Source organism: Glycine max, chromosome 19 (genome assembly GCF_000004515.6).
Source record: "Glycine max cultivar Williams 82 chromosome 19, Glycine_max_v4.0, whole genome shotgun sequence".
Lineage (NCBI taxonomy): Eukaryota > Viridiplantae > Streptophyta > Magnoliopsida > Fabales > Fabaceae > Glycine > Glycine max.
Window position 1 is genome coordinate 33,761,887 of NC_038255.2, and position 14,297 is coordinate 33,776,183.

The 14,297-nt window shown below is 33.6% G+C and overlaps 1 protein-coding gene and 1 long non-coding RNA gene across 2 annotated transcripts; both read right to left on the reverse strand.

The window, feature by feature from the left end:
* Positions 1-1,633: 1,633 nt before the first annotated feature.
* LOC121174084 (uncharacterized) lies at positions 1,634-2,353 on the reverse strand. The gene is made up of 3 exons (XR_005889849.1): positions 2,198-2,353; positions 1,845-2,117; positions 1,634-1,751 (listed from the first exon to the last, which is right to left on the reverse strand). It is a non-coding gene; the product is annotated as an uncharacterized lncRNA (long non-coding RNA).
* Positions 2,354-11,449: 9,096 nt separating this feature from the next.
* On the reverse strand, positions 11,450-13,883 carry WRKY53 (WRKY transcription factor 53). Its single transcript, NM_001250428.2, has 2 exons — positions 13,269-13,883; positions 11,450-11,927 (listed from the first exon to the last, which is right to left on the reverse strand). The coding sequence occupies exons 1-2, from the start codon at positions 13,655-13,657 to the stop codon at positions 11,750-11,752; spliced, it is 567 nt and encodes a 188-aa protein (NP_001237357.2). The 5' UTR covers positions 13,658-13,883; the 3' UTR covers positions 11,450-11,749.
* Between the last annotated feature and the right edge of the window lie 414 nt (positions 13,884-14,297).

Below are 14,297 nucleotides of genomic sequence, written 5' to 3' on the forward strand. Positions count from 1 at the left end.
TAGTTTATTAAAAGGTAATGTCACGTGGGCCAAAAGAAAGCAATAACAAAAGAAACCTGCAACGTGGGTTAATATTTTACACGAGGCAATGTTGTCTTCAACCTTCAGCCGGATCATTTTGACCTGATTGAAACCCTACAGATCTGAATGGAAACCCGATGGTTTTCAACCATTTACAAATCCAAAATTATCATTTCAAATAACAGATAAAAAAGAAAATCAATTCCAATATGATTTTCAGTCTTGATATGAATTAAAACGTTCAAAAAGAGAATGCTCATATCTCAATAAAACAACGTATGAGTGTCAAAAACAAAAGCAAGGCAGAGGCAAAGATGACTCTGATACCAAATGTAAAATATTTAAATATATTGGCCTGAACATGTTAGCAACCATAAACAACACATTGAGATCAAACAACGGAAGTAGAGAAGAAAAATAATTTTCTAAGCAACCATTGTTATGGACCTTCTTCAGCTTTCACAGTTTTAGCTTTCCTAACCCTCACTCACTCAAACTCGAAGGTGTTTTATCTATAGATAGAAGTAGGCTTGGTGATCAAAACTGAGAGCACTCAATTTTATTTATAGAGCTCTGTCCATCATAAAGCTCAACCTTCATGGATCAGAACGTGGGTTTGATTAAGATATTAGGAAAAGATCATAGTTGCTACTGAACGTGATTAGAATATGGACAGAAAATGGATCATATACATAAATCCACTTCTCATAGAAATAGCAACTGAAAAACAGAAAAACATGCATAAAACACTTAAACTGATGTTAATATATACATACAACATTAGTTTTTAGAATAGACCGATGTTGATTTGTACTCCCCAATAGTTTATATTACAAACTGATCTTGTGTTCTGCTAACCAACATCGGTTTTTACTAAAAATCAATGTTGTTTTCTGATAACCAACATCGATTTTAATAAAAAACCAATGTTGATGTTCAACAACAACATCGGTTTTTTAGAAATTGATGTTGCGAGTCCAACTTAACATCAATTTTTGCAAAAATTGATGTTGTTTGTAAACATGAACATCGATTTTTAGTAAACATTGATGTTGTTTTTTGGATTTTTTTTAATATGCTCTCTATTTTTTTAATTATCCCAAATTAACATGCAAATTTAAAATCAAAACCACAACGAATAATTTCAGTCTGCTTTCAGACAGTTTTTAGTAGAAATTCCATAAAAATTGAATATTTACTATGAATTAAAAGAATATTTAATGTGCATACATTACGTGAATTGTAAAAAATGTAAATTAACTAAACTACAATTCCAAAATTACTTAAACACTAATTGTTTCATTTTTAACTTTCAAATAGTAGTTTGCCCACAGGATGCGAAAAACCTTCAATCTCTCTAGTTCCAATAGTCTAGCTTCATTGAAATATTGCATGATATAATAAAGCATAAGTTAATAATATATAATACCAACTATAACAAAATGAAATGCGTTTGAATCAAACAATTACCATTTTCCAATTATTCTTGAAACTTCCTAGGATTATAGTTGACATCCAGTGCATGACGTAATACCCACACTCAATTCTTCCTTTTTGTCTATTACACTAAATACATTATGAAATTTAGATATTCAATGTTAAGTAGAAATTAGTCACACAGTAATAAAATATAATTAGAAGCATTGTTTAAATGACTTACTTTAACAACAATCCACCTAGCAACAACCTTGGATTTACTTTGTGGAGTATCGTCAAATCCCTTCAAAGCACTGTTCAATACAAACATGTATGCATATTGTACAATTAAAATATTGATGTTCTTGACTAATGCAAATGTAAATGTATTGAAAAATATAACTGACCTGTTAATAATTCCTTTCAAGAAGTTGTCTGGCCTATCGTGCAACGAACAAAACCAGATAACAACATTTTCCTTAGGCAAAATGATGACCATTTGCCAATGTGCACTCAATGGCAAAATGACGAGCGAGTCCAAAGTATTGTTTGATCATGACACTGACTCCAGCAACACGCACACGACCATGGTGTTCTGGTCGCTCAATGGCAGCAACTAGTACATCCTGACGTCCACGGGCGACAAAGGAACCCTGTGAGGCCTGCTCCTCTAAGGAATCCTGTAACGAACAAATTTATTGATTTACTCAATCAAGCAATAAATATAAATAATTGCAATTGACAATTGAAAGTGACTTACACAGGCCATCTTCCACTTCATGTGTTGTCTGATGGGAGGTGGAGGATCAATGATGGTGTCAGTGCCTCCAAATTTAGCAGCTTCCTCCAGTTATTTCTTTTTCTTCTCCTCCATCAACTTGTTTTCTAGAAATTCATAACCCCCACGAGACAACACGTAAAGGGCAATGTTTTTTTTCTGAATGGCTTGTGCCTTTTTTCGCACATCCTTTAAAATTAAACATTATCCAAAGTTATTATTACTGGCAATAATAAGTACATTTAAAGTTTAAAACAATGAAAATCACAAAGTTACCTCCCACGAAGGGTCTCTGTGGCTCTATCAAAATTGGGTCCACTTCTCCTTGCTAATGTCGTACATTTCACATATAGTGTCATCGACACTGTCCTTGCCGGCTACAAGTGCCCACAGTCTAAAGTATTTTCTTTTTCGTCCTCAAATCAAATGCTTCAGGGATATCAAATTCAGCCTGACAAACAAAAATTACATTTTATTGTTAGTAAATTACAATTTTATTGTTAGTAAACAACATGCAACATTTAAGTAAAATACCCGAATATCCTCCCATATCAAATCATTCTAGGCAGTAGGGACTTGTTTCCAATTCTCGTATGTCACATCCACCTTATCACGAGCGGCGATCCCCAAATATATTCTTAACTTCTTTCTGTGGGGACTGTCGGCTTTCCCAGTTTTAGGATCCACATGGACTAGGGGTCTCTCTGCCCCAACTGGTCTAGTAGCCAATGATCTCAGCCGGGTCACTTTTCTTGTCCTATTCAAGGTAGAAGGGGAATGTGATGTCGAATCAGTCGGAGGAGAAGGACGAGGGGAGCTAGGTGGTGAGCCATTTACCTGCTAAGAAAAAAAACATTAATTTTAAAGATGATCACAAAACTATTTTATGTTATGTAATTGAATGAACTAAAATCAAGTACATATAAAAAAATTCCATTAGACAATGTTAATTAATTCTCCTTCATCATGATCATTACAATTTGCATGAATGTCGTCAGCTTCTTCTTCTTCGACGACGTTAGGTGAGATTTGTGTGGACAAAGGACTAACATAAGTATCAATGAGTGAATCATCATCTTCAAAATTAACACCAATTGTTTTCCAATGTAGAACCACTGACCACCTTTCATCACAAGGATCTTGAACATAAAATACATGTTTAGCTTGTTCTACCATGATGAAAGGATGATTCTGGTAAGCGAGTTTCTTAAGATCTACCAATGTAAATCCTACATCATCAATCCGCACACTGATATTGTTGTTAACCCACTTACATTTGAAAACACAGACAATAAATTTGACATAATTAAGCTCCTAGATTTCTTCAATGAAACCAAATTAAGGGATGGAAGCTACAGGGGAATTGTCATCATGTACACTAGCAAAGTGTTGGGATTCAGCCCTTAGAGTAACCCCACTATTTTGCATTGTACTTTTCTTGTCTTATGCTTTTGTATAAAAGGAATAATTGTTTATATCATATCCTTGCCAAGTTATAACATTTCTTTTAGGCTCATCTGTTAGCTTTCTTAATGTTTCAGAAGCATTATCGTCACCAAAGATTGTATCTTTAAAACAATTTAGGAAAGTCTTGTTATGCTCTTTCAACACCCTGGTCTTCAACAATTTTGGATTACTTTTCTTCACTAAACCTTTCTGGCAAAGTATGTATGGCAAAGCTTCATTACTGTTATTCAATACATGCAAATGAGCTTGTTGCAAATCTTCTACACTTGGAGTGATAACATGCAGTTCTCTTGAACCCTTACCTCCCACTCTTTCATCATGCCGAGACTCGGGAAGCCCAACAGGTTTTGCCTTTTCAGTGTACTCTAAACAAAACTCAATAGCTTCTTCTGCAATGTACCTTTTCATAATAGATGCTTCCGGACGGTGTAAATTCTTTGTATAACCTTTTAAGATCTTCATGTATCGCTTAACCGGGTACATCCATGAAAATAAACAAGACCACAACATTTGATTTCTCTGACCAGATGAACAATTAAGTGAATCATGATGTCAAAGAAAGTAGGAGGAAAATACATCTCCAACTGACATAATATAATAGCAGCCTCGTTTTCCAGCTCATCTAACTTGTCAGGATCAAGGACTTTGCTACATATGGCATTGAAGACTAAGCACAACCGAATTATGGCAAGCCTGACTTTGTTAGGCAAAATGTCTCGTACGACCATGACTAACAATTGTTGCATCAAGACTTGACAATCGTGAAACTTTAAGCCTATTAACTTTAGATCTTTCAACTGCACAAGGCTCTTAATATTTGAAGAGTATCCTTGTGGGACTTTGACACTGCACAGACACTAAAAAAAACTCATCTTCTCCTTTTTGGACAAAGTATGACAAGCTGGAGGCAGATATATTTTTTTACCATCAGATCTTGGATGTAACTAGGCTCGTATACCCATCTCAGCTAGATCTTAACGAGTATTCAAACCATCTTTCATCTTTCCTTGAATGTTAAGGAGTGTCTCAATGACACTATCACAGACATTTTTCTCTACATGCATAACATCAATACAACATCTAACATCTAGACCAAACCAGTACGAGAAATCAAACAAAATTGACCTTTTCTTCCATATGCAAGTCTTACTTTTTTTCCTTCTTTTGGATTTTCCAAATATAGTATTCAAGTCTTGAACCCGCTAAAAGACTTGGTGACCAGTTAACGGTATCAGCGCATATTCATGTTCTTGACTTCCATTAAATGTTTTTTTCAATCGCTGGTAAGGGTGATAAGGTTTCAAAAAACGTCGATGCCTAGCGTATACTGTTTTTCTACCATGTTTCAGTTGTATGTATGATAATTGATGTGCAGAAGTAGATTATGTAATTAAAACATATAAGAAATAGCAATGTCCTCCCATGTTTATTGCTTCTTTTTGTGTGAATCATTAGAAATTTGGCATTCTCTGAGTGATTTGGTGCTTAGCGGGAAGATATTCGACCAACGTAAAAAAGCAGCCTAGAGAACTTGCAGTCAGGCGAAAGGGCGCTTAACACACATGGCTCGCTTAGCACCTAACCACTTACTCGCACTCAACGCGCAATCGCGGAAACTCAAACTCAAGAGGCTTTCTTTTAAGCAAGAGAGTTGTTCAAAAATAAGAAGAAAAACCCTTGAACTTGAGCTAGAGGAGGATAATCATTGGGAGCCCACTCTCTTTCCCACTTCACTTCCATTCCCTTTCTTTTTCACTTCTTACACACTTTTATATAGTTGAGCTCTCCATGATCATGGAGAGCTAAACACTCTATTGTTGGGGAGCTTCCACCAAACTCTCTTGATGTAAAAACTCTTACTATCTATTTAATATTATTGCTAGTTTCATAATTTCTTCATGTGCTTATTTCCATGTATGTGGTTTGATCATCCATTTATGTGTTATTGTTAGGGTTTAAGCATTGGAAAATGTGATTAATCCTTAGAACTTGAGAGAGCATCTAAAATGCTTCATTTCTAGGTATAGTGCAAAGTATTTTAGTTGTTGTGTACATCGTAGTTAACTAGAATAATTCCATAGGTGTAGGTGATAACTAGAATAATATTAAATAGAGAAAAATCACCCTAATTACATTAAGAGAGGTTTCGGTGGGGAGCCCCCGACATAATCAATCCTGCATTCACTCTTTGTCATCAAGCTCAGTATTTGTTTCCTTTACTCAGTTTTAGTATAGAATTGCACCACTGTTTAATTTAAAACCAAAATGATCTACTTAGTATTTTTCCAATTCGTTCATTAATTGCATACAAATCAGATATGCATTGTTTGAGTCCAAGTAAAATCCATGTGGAAATGATACTCGGTCTTACCATTTTAAATTACTACTTGGATGAATTGGTGCACTTGCTAATTAGTTAACAATGTAGCTTGTGTCTTCTTCATAGATGAGGCATGCACAATGGCCCTTAACATTGTACCCACTCAAATTCCTATATGTTGGAAAGTCATTAATGATACAAAAAAGCATTGCACGTAAATCAAAAGTCTTATTTCGAAACCCATCAAACACTGAAACCCACTCGTCCCACAACTTTGTCAAGTCTTCAATCAAGGGACTAAGATAAACATATATGTCATTTCCTAGCTATCTTGGGCCCAATATCATCATAGACAGCATCATTTATTTTCGCCTTATGCACAACCAAGGAGGCAAGTTGTAATTTACTAGCAAAATTAGCCACGAACTGTGTTGAGTGCTTAAACTGTCATATGGATTCATTCCATTAGTGACAAGTCCAAGCCTAAGATTTCTTGCCTCTTTGTCAAAATCCGAATACAAACGATCAATCTTCTTCCACTAGAAGGAATTAGATGGATGATGGAGCATTCCATCACAGTTTCTCCCATTTGCATGTCATGTAAGGTCTTTTGTGTCGTCTCCATTAGCAAACGAATGCTTAAACCTTGGAATGATCAAAAGATACCACAAAACCTTCACTGAGGGGCCCATCTTAGAGTTTTTGTCACTACTACACTCGTCATCATCCTTCACTTTGTACCACGATACCCCACACCTAGGGCATTTATGCATTTCTTCAAACTCATGTCTGTATAGTATGCAATCATTAGGGAAAGCATGAATCTTCTGATACTCCATACCCATTGAACACAGTATCTTCTTGGTCCAATAGTAACTTTTTGACAACATGTTTTCCTTTGGAAGCATACCATGCACTACTTTAAGCAGTGAACTAAAGCTTTTGTCACTTCACCCGTATTTGGCCTTCACATTCACCAGACTTAACACCGTTGACAACAACGTCAAGGAATTGTTGCACCCCGAATACAAAGGCTTCTTTGAATCACTTTGCAATGTATCATACATAGATGTATGTACTTGTTGAAAAGACTCTTGTCCAAGATCACAAATCATATCCTCTAAGCGATCTTCCATTTCTACATCAAACGGTTCAGATTGGGACCCCCTCTGCATGTCTGTTAATTCACCATGCCATATCCATGATGTATAATTCTTCTTAATCCCATCACACAACAGATGTTCCCGTATGTTGTCGAGTATTTGTCGTCTCCCGTTCAAACAATTTATATAAGGACAAAAAAAATTTCATCCCCATCCGGTTGACTTTTTTCAGAAGCAAATTGCAAGAACTGTTCAACGCCTTCCTCATACGCAGGGCTCATATGACTTTCGTTCATCCAACTTTGATCCATCTAAATAATAACTCTATGATACTCACAAAGTTATTCGATGCATGAAAATCTCACTTTTTCATTAATAGTGTGGCCCTATCCCATTCAAGAAGACATTTTTTTATGGTAGATTCATACGTCAAGGTTAAGTTTCTTTTGTTAAATTTGACAAAATTTCGGCAACATTTCACATTGATCTCCAAATACACAACATGAAAGCGGTGAGATTATTTCCCCGACAATCAAGTATGCACTTAGAGAATAACTAGAAATGCATTGTACCGAAATTTCATCAATTTCAACAAAATAATCTTAACCTTAACGCATGAATCTACCATAAAAATATGACTTTTCCCAAACTGTCCAAACGAACAATTCAAGATTCAATACAATGGTTAATGAAAATTGTCTGCAAGAATCATTATATTCAATCTCAAATGAAAATCTAAGGTTCACTCATGATGAACATTAATTATATACAAAGCAATAGTCATTAATCACATAAAATAACATAAAAAAGGACTCATAACAAAAAATAACCCAAGAAAAGTATGTTTTGAATTCGTGCCTGTGATAATGCTCACTAACAGTCTCCAACAATGAATATTGTGAATCACGATGCAAATAGCAAAATGATAAGTGCCTACAAAATTACCAGGATAAGGATTTAGTGTTGATTGAAGGTAAGGCCATAGGATAAGGATGTTTCAATAATTTAGTCCAAGCTCTTATATACTACCAAACGAACAAGAATTTAATATATAGAGTGGGTTGGAAATAATATTATATGAAATGCATGCTACACGAGGGCGGACAATTATTCCCTTGATAGTTGATAAGAGTAAAATATTTGACCAAGGTAATATTTTATTAATAAACATATTAAATTTTATTATACTTATTTTATACACTTATGTCTCATAACATGATGATGAGAGGTTAAAAAATGAGTTACACAGAAAGAAGAATGAGTTACATGCATTTTCATTGATCAAATGTACAAGTATACAATGTGACAATAAAAAAAATGATGAAGAAAAGGTAAAATACATCCTGACTAATATGCTTACTTCCAAACGTGTGGTGGCTTGAGCGTGTTGCTTCTTCATATACCAAGTGTTGCACCAAATGCACTTGCCACAAAAACATTCTAGTATTTACACGAGACAAATATACAAGTTAAATGTTTTTAGAGGGTTTTTTCTGTTTTATCCAATCTTTAAAGATTTTATTTTTATTTCTTTTCATATTCTCTCTTATCTGGTTTTTTTCCAAATATTCAAAGTGTTTTTATCTCTTTTCAAATATACGAAGATAATATTGGTTATTCACAATTTGGAATTGAATCAAAAGAGAATTAATGAGTACAAGAGAAACCATAAGTTCATAACCCTAAGCAGTCATACACTTGAAAAACAAACATATCAAACTATAAACTCCATAGACAACAATTATTTTAGTTTATTTTGTTATCTAATTATGAAGTTTTTAGTTTATTTTTAGTCTCAGTCAATAAATTATAAAACATTTAGTCCTTGAAAACATCTTTGTTTTAAATATTATAAAAAAAATTGACACTACAATAAATCAAATTGACACTTCTATTTCTGATATTAAAGGTAAGGTTAATGGTTAATCTTTCTTGTTGCCTATGCTCTGCACTCTGAAATCTAAATAACTTTGCATATATACTGGGGAGCTACATCTTTGACAAAAATTTCTAAAGATCGAGCTACATCTTTGACAAAAATTTCTAAAGATCGACGAGTGCCCCTCATTAAACTTTCTTTGATTTCAAGGTTAGGAACAAAGGAGGATTCAACATAGATTTATGTTCATATATTGACAAATTGAAGATTTATGTTTTATTATATTCACAAATCTTAACTTCTCTAAAACACTAAACTTTTAGAACCCATTATTACGCCAACAAAATTGTTGAAGCTTAACATTTTGCCTTGGAATTTTCATCCAAGAGACAGGGTCATGCACAATATATTTGCAACAAATCGAAACTCCCTATCATGATAATTAAGATAACAGAATTTACTCAGACTAAGCCATCAACTAGAATATCTTCAAATGCATATTCTGGATGCTAACGATGAAATACAAAAACAAATAGCTTGGTGTGGGAGGAGGCTGTTTACTTTTACTTCATGTTTTCATGATATTCTTCCTAAGACACAGGACTGGGAGATCACTTCAAGGCAGTTATCAACTCCTAGGTTTGAGCTCTTTCTTCTGATCCTCATGCTACCTTGTCTTTCTCAATCATCAACATTTGTATTAAAAGGTAAACAACTAGCTACAACAATGTTTATTTCAGTCACCTATATTTATAGGATTCCAAAACTGATTATTTAAGACTAAATTCATGTGGGTTTGAATCCGTCGACTGACAAAAACTAACATCGCTCATAAAATAAAAAGACTAAATTCATGTGCAAATTTATTTCAGGCTTTAAGAGTACATGTAGATGCAGGTTGTACAACTGGGGGAATTATTATTGGGGTGTTGCTACTAGCAATCCATGTGGCATTCATCTTATCAACATTGCTATTTCTTATTATTGCAATCTACGCGGGAAGCTTTGCCCAATACAAAGAATTCAAAAAAAAAAAAAACCAATGAACAAAAATGGTACACCAAGTTATAATTTGAAGAGAAAAAGATTGCAAACTTATAGAATCAAAAGTGTCCAATGGAAGACCCTCCAGGTGCCACCTAATCATAGGATTACCCTCCCTATGGACAAGTTTTATGTTCACGAACCCACAAACTAGGAGCCAAGAGTGCCTCTAAAACCTATGAAACAACAATGATTAAGGAAATCTTATAGGATAACGAACTCACGAACCCACTGGAAATATTAATAGCAGTGAAGATACATTATTGAAAATGCTATCTGACCATTGTCATCTCCTTTCATTACCTTAGATGTAAATTTCTTAGGATTGCACTGTGCCACGAACAATGATGGTGATGGCGGACATGACGGTGACAATCGTCAGTGGTCGCAAGGTAACAAGCACTGGGGAGAGAAAGTCGCGAGGAGAGAAAAGGGTTTTCGAGACTAAGCGGGAGGAGAAAAGGGTTTGGAGTTTTTAATTTAAGTAAAAACACAACATCAATTTTTTAAAAAAACTGATGTTAACTAGCTCGTGTTAACATTAGTTTTTTAAAACCAATGTTAACATTGGTTTTAAAAAACTGATGTTAATAAACTTAAGTTATTTATGACAACATCACCATGTTTTTGTTAACATCAATTTTTGTCGAAAATCGATGTTAACCTTGCGATATTAAATTTATAAATTTTAATAGTGAATGACATTATGATATTGACAGGAGTAATTAGATATACACGATTTTTATATCAATAACTCAAACGATTCATATATAAACAATTAACTTCTATAAAGAATATGTTAGTAACTTTCTAAAGACATGATAATAATTTTTTTTTCAAAACTAGCTTGTATATAAATCTTGATGTGTAGTGTCAGTAAATCTTGGCATACATAAACTATATAATTGAAAAAGGAATAACGGTTCATAAAATAACAAAGGAATCATGAGAGAACATTAATTTTGGTATATATAGCATGCATGACTTAAAACGTTACTATCATATTCTAAAATTGCAAACTATTTTCCAAAAGTTCGATTACACACACACACACACACATATATATATATATATATATATATAAAAGTTACTCTTTTTTATGTACATTTGGTTTGCTATGCAACTGCTATACGTGTTTGAGAATCAAAAATGTTATTATTGCAATGAACTTTAGTTAAAGGCTTCTAGGCTACCGTACCATAGCTTTTTTTTTTCCCTGAAAATAGTACTGTCAATAATTTTGAAAGTTATGAATAAAGGCAAACGCGTCCAATATACATTGAATTTAACAGAAATTCTTTCACTGTTATTCATCAGACCCTGCTCCTTCAGGACTTGTTTTATAAGTAAAAAAATAGTTAGCTCGTTAGATTTTGACCTCAACCTCCTCAATGCACAAAATCAGACTTAATTTTTCTACTAGCTAGCTTGTATTCCAACATTGTATTAATAACCACCACAATAAAAGGAATAAGTTAAAGGATATTCACCTGTATATATTTTCAGCAGTACTGAACTTGACAGCTGAATTTACATAACCTAATAATATTCCAATTTAAAAAAACAAATGGAAAGAAAGAAAAAAAGAAGATTGTCTAAGAAGAGTTTTGCAATAAACTAGATCTTACTTTCTATTGACACAGTTTTATTTTTGTATCAAAGGGGGAACAAAAGTACTGCAAGTAGTTCCCAATTGAGATACTGTTTGTGGAGAAGAAGGTTCAGAAGGGAGTGTATATTTGCATCTGACTCAAAATGTGCTCAAAGTTATCTGTTGTCTTCTCAATTGGGTGTGTGTGCACTCCCTCATAAGTGGTTACCACTACTCCTTCGTCTTTGGTTAAGCGTTGCACTTGCTTCTTCACATTGCACCCTTGATGCGTGCACCTGTAGTAGCTCCTGCAAATCAACACATTTGTTTCATTAATTCATGTATTTAACTACAAAATAATATAACTGCCTACTTAATTAGATGAACAAAAATAAGATTACGGTTCAAACTTGTTTTGTCATTAAATAATCAACAAAGGTGATGTTAATTATAGATTATAGCCTTGAAAATTGAAATATATAATGGCATCATTCAGTTGCAGTTTTGAATGTAAGAAAAACAATCAATAAAAAAATTCGAAGTTAACACAAATTATCCTAATGTTGGAGAAAAATCAGATATGCTGCTATGACATAAGATCATCGATCGTCTAGATATTCTGCATATGTAGACGAAAGTTTATGGGTTTGTTGAATATTTCATCCACCATGTAGTTTCTTCGAGTTTGGACTGGATTATTTATTACAGAAGAACAATGGTTTCCATAAAATTTAAAGGAACATAGCATATGCATATATATCCAATTGTCTCTTATGAACCCTTTTAATTAGAATTATATGAATTATGGCATTATTTTCTTTTGTTATTTTTTTATCTCTCTTCATCACATAAATCATCTTCCTTTAGACATGATTTTTCTATCTCTCTCTGTTATACAAAAAATTATACACGCACAGTGTATAGTGTATAAGTACAATATATATATATATATATATATATATATATATATATATATATATATATATATATATATATATATATATATATATCTCGAGCACGCAGGGATGCATACACAGGTTAATTTCGTTCTTGTTCTATTCCTTTTCTCTTTTGATTTGACCGAAGAAAAGACAGCTAGAGAAAATAGGAATGAAGAAGAAAGCCGCTGCAAATAGCAAAAAAAGAAGATCAAGTAATAAATACTTTCTTTCCCCTTTAGAAAATATTTATCCTAAACTAACAAAAAACAATTGAAGCAAGACTGCGCAGCTAGAAAAGTGTTTTCAATTGATTATTGCCCAGTATGAACTCAACAAGAATTAACCTCGCTTTTTTCTATTCTTAATTCAAAATTCAAACCGATAAGAACCATGGTGGGGTCTTGTTATATTCTTTGTACAATTTACACACGTATCAATTTTCCAAGTCAAACTTAGCAGGCGCCATTGCCACAAGATAAAAACTAAACAAGATGAAGCAGAAGCAGCAGAAGCGAAAACTAAACAAGATCAACAACAAACAGCATGAAATCAATCAAGAAAGGTCTAGTAGTTCGGTAGATTCTGGAGGTCTGGTTGAATAGTGTGAATGAATTATTCTAAATTCTCTACTATTGATATCTGCGTTTGATTCCTCTTTTTAGACAAAAAAAAAATGCAATAACATGAAATAAAGTTGAAACAACTAACCTTGGAAATTTGTTGTTTTTAACAGCTTTTTGGCCATACTTCCTCCATCGGTAACCATCATCAAGAATATCAACCTGGCTCCTTGTTTGAAAAGCATATCTAGGCTTTCTAACCTTTTTCTCTCCTTTCTTTTTATTATTGTTACTATTTCCCGAACCACCTAACTCATCACTCACATTAATGCTACCACCACTGATCTGAGACATTAACATATTGCCATCACCACCACCTTGTCTCTTCTCATGATCATCACTAGCTAATTCATTACTAGGCCTTAGACCAAGAAACGCATTGGAGCTTTGACCACTATAACCAATTTGAGAGCTTCCAACTCCAATTGGGTAGCTTGAGGAATTGGAAACAGAGAACAACATGGAATAATTCTCCATCGAAATCAAACCCAACACCAATTTTCTTTGTCACTATATATAGAAAGAAAAGGAAGAAAAAGAAGGTGTGTGTATGAAGAGGTTTTGGAAAAGAAAAGTGGATGTGGTAAAAAGATTGAGAGCAAATATAAATGGCGGGGGCGGCGCTTAATGTTAACGTGGCTAATATAAGGGATACATACACCGAATGTGATGTGAGGAAAGAGAAGAGAAAGTCCAAAGGGATATATATACATATACATAACATTAACATATAGCAACACAGTATATAGTGGCCATGGTGTCGTAAACGGCACGAAAATTCTCCAAGTGTGTCGTGAAAATTGAGTTTTATTTATTATGATCAGTAGCGTAGATTAATTGGAATAATAACAAGAGGCGGAGTCTAAGGTGTGGAATTGTGGAGGCGGCTCCATCATTAGGATAAAGACATTGCTGTGTATTAATTGTTTGTTGTATAGTGATATTTCAGATTTCAGATAATTATAGCATATATAGCCAATTGGATATCTAGATTACCTATCGTTTGAAATTTCAATATGTGTGTAAATAAGAGAAAATCAAATCACCTGTTCTATTTACTGTTCCGCAATTAAAAAAAAAAACGTTGATATCATAAACAAATCGACAACTGAATTAA